We start from the raw sequence: 1,589 nt of genomic DNA, 5'->3' as shown, positions 1-1,589 counted from the left end.
GACTTCGGCCTCACCCGCGTCATGGGCTGGCAGGTGGGGCCCACCTGCGGCTCGGGCCACGCCCCCTACGCCGCACCTGAGCTGTGCCACCTGCGCGAGGCGGAGACGCTGCGCCTGGAGCCCAGCCTGGACGCCTGGGCCTTCGGCGTCCTCCTCTTCGCCCTCCTCACGGGCACCTTCCCCTGGGGGGTGGCTGCGCCCCCGGATCCCCAGTTCGGGGAGTTCCAGGTGTGGCAGGGCCGCACCTGGCAGCCAGGTGGGCTCACCGGCAGGGGGGAGGTGCCGCGCACCTGGCAGGGGTTGGGGGAGGCGGCGCTGGAGATGCTCCCGAGGCTCCTCCGGCTGGAGCCCGACAGGCGGAGCCACGCCGGGGAGGTGAACAGGTACCTGGACAGGTGCTGGGGAGGGCAGGCAGGGAGGCCTGAGGGGGGTGGGAGCGGGGCAGGCACATCTGGGGATGGGTCAGACACACCTGAGGATGGATTCAACTCACCTGGGGATGGGTCGGACACACCTGCATGTGGGAGAGAAACACCTGGAGATGGGTTGGACACACCTGGGGATGAGTTAGAAGTACCTGGGAGTGGGTCAGAGACAGCTGGGGATGGGATAGACACACCTGGATATGGGTCAGACATACCTGAGGATGGATCAGACACACCTGGATATGGGTCAGACACACCTGGATATGGGTCAGACACACCTGGAAATGGGATAGACACAGCTGAGGATGGGACTGAAACACCTGAGAATGAGTTGGACGTACCTGGATATGGGTCTGGAACATCTGGAGATGGGTCTGACTCACCTGGGAATGAACTGGAAGCACCTGGGGATGGGATAGAAACACCTGGAGGTGGGTCAGACACACCTGGATATGGGTCAGAAACATCTGGAAATGGGTCTGGAACACCTGGAAGTGGGTTGGAAGAACCTGGGAGTGAATTGGACACACCTGGGAATGGTACAGAAATACCCGAACATGGGCTGGAAAGACCTGGAATGGGCTGGAAACACCTGGAAATGGGATAAAAGCATCTGGAAGTGGGAATGAAACACTTGGGAATGGGTTGGAAATACCTGGGAATGGGATGGAACTCCTGGAAGTGGGATAGAAATGCCTGGAAATGGGATGGGAACACTTGGGAATGGGATGGAAGCACCTGGAAATGAGCTGGGAATACCTGGGGACCCCCCAAAAAGGGGAGTTGAATAAAACTCCCTGTTTTTTGCCTTTTTTTAACCTGTTTTTACCTGTTTGGGGCTCTCAGGTGGAAAAAGGTGGGAAGAGGGTGGAAAAAAGGGGAAAAGGGAGGAAAAATGATGGAGTAAGGGTGGGGGGAAGGCTGGAAAACGATGGAAATACTGGAAAAAAAAATATGGGAAAACGGTGGAAAAGGATGAGAAACAGTAGGGAAAAGGGATGGAAAAGGGTAGGAAAAGGTGAAAAAAAAGTGGGAAAATAGTGGCAAACTGCAGAAAAAGACTGGGGAAAAGGCGGGCAAAAGATGAAAAAGGATGGCAAAAGGGTGGAAAAGAGTGGAAAAGGGTGAAAAATGGATGGAAAAAATGGTGAGAAGGGTGCAAAA

General features: G+C 56.0%; 1 protein-coding gene across 2 annotated transcripts; it reads left to right on the top strand.

Annotated features, from left to right (window-relative positions):
* The first annotated feature begins 6 nt into the window (after positions 1-6).
* Positions 7-1,243, top strand: LOC108510182 (41 kDa spicule matrix protein-like). Of its 2 annotated transcripts, none has more exons than XM_017839871.1 (2): positions 7-629; positions 672-1,243. In XM_017839871.1, exons 1-2 carry the CDS (start codon positions 22-24, stop codon positions 1,030-1,032), a joined length of 969 nt encoding a protein of 322 aa, XP_017695360.1. In that variant the 5' UTR covers positions 7-21; the 3' UTR covers positions 1,033-1,243. The 2 variants fall into 2 exon arrangements, with proteins under 2 accessions (XP_017695360.1, XP_017695358.1); XM_017839869.1 differs by having other exon boundaries at positions 7-636; positions 679-1,243.
* Positions 1,244-1,589: the final 346 nt, after the last annotated feature.

Source organism: Lepidothrix coronata, unplaced genomic scaffold (genome assembly GCF_001604755.1).
Source record: "Lepidothrix coronata isolate B3197 unplaced genomic scaffold, Lepidothrix_coronata-1.0 Scaffold522, whole genome shotgun sequence".
NCBI lineage: Eukaryota > Metazoa > Chordata > Aves > Passeriformes > Pipridae > Lepidothrix > Lepidothrix coronata.
This window is presented reverse-complemented; position numbering and strand designations above follow the sequence as displayed.

Coding starts and splice junctions, on each gene's coding strand:
- LOC108510182 (XM_017839871.1), top strand. CDS start 22: ATGGGCTGGCAGGTGGGGCCCACCTGCGGCTCGGGCCACGCCCCCTAC. Junction 630..671: donor ATAGACACACCTGGATATGG/GTCAGACATACC, acceptor ACCTGGATATGG/GTCAGACACACCTGGATATG.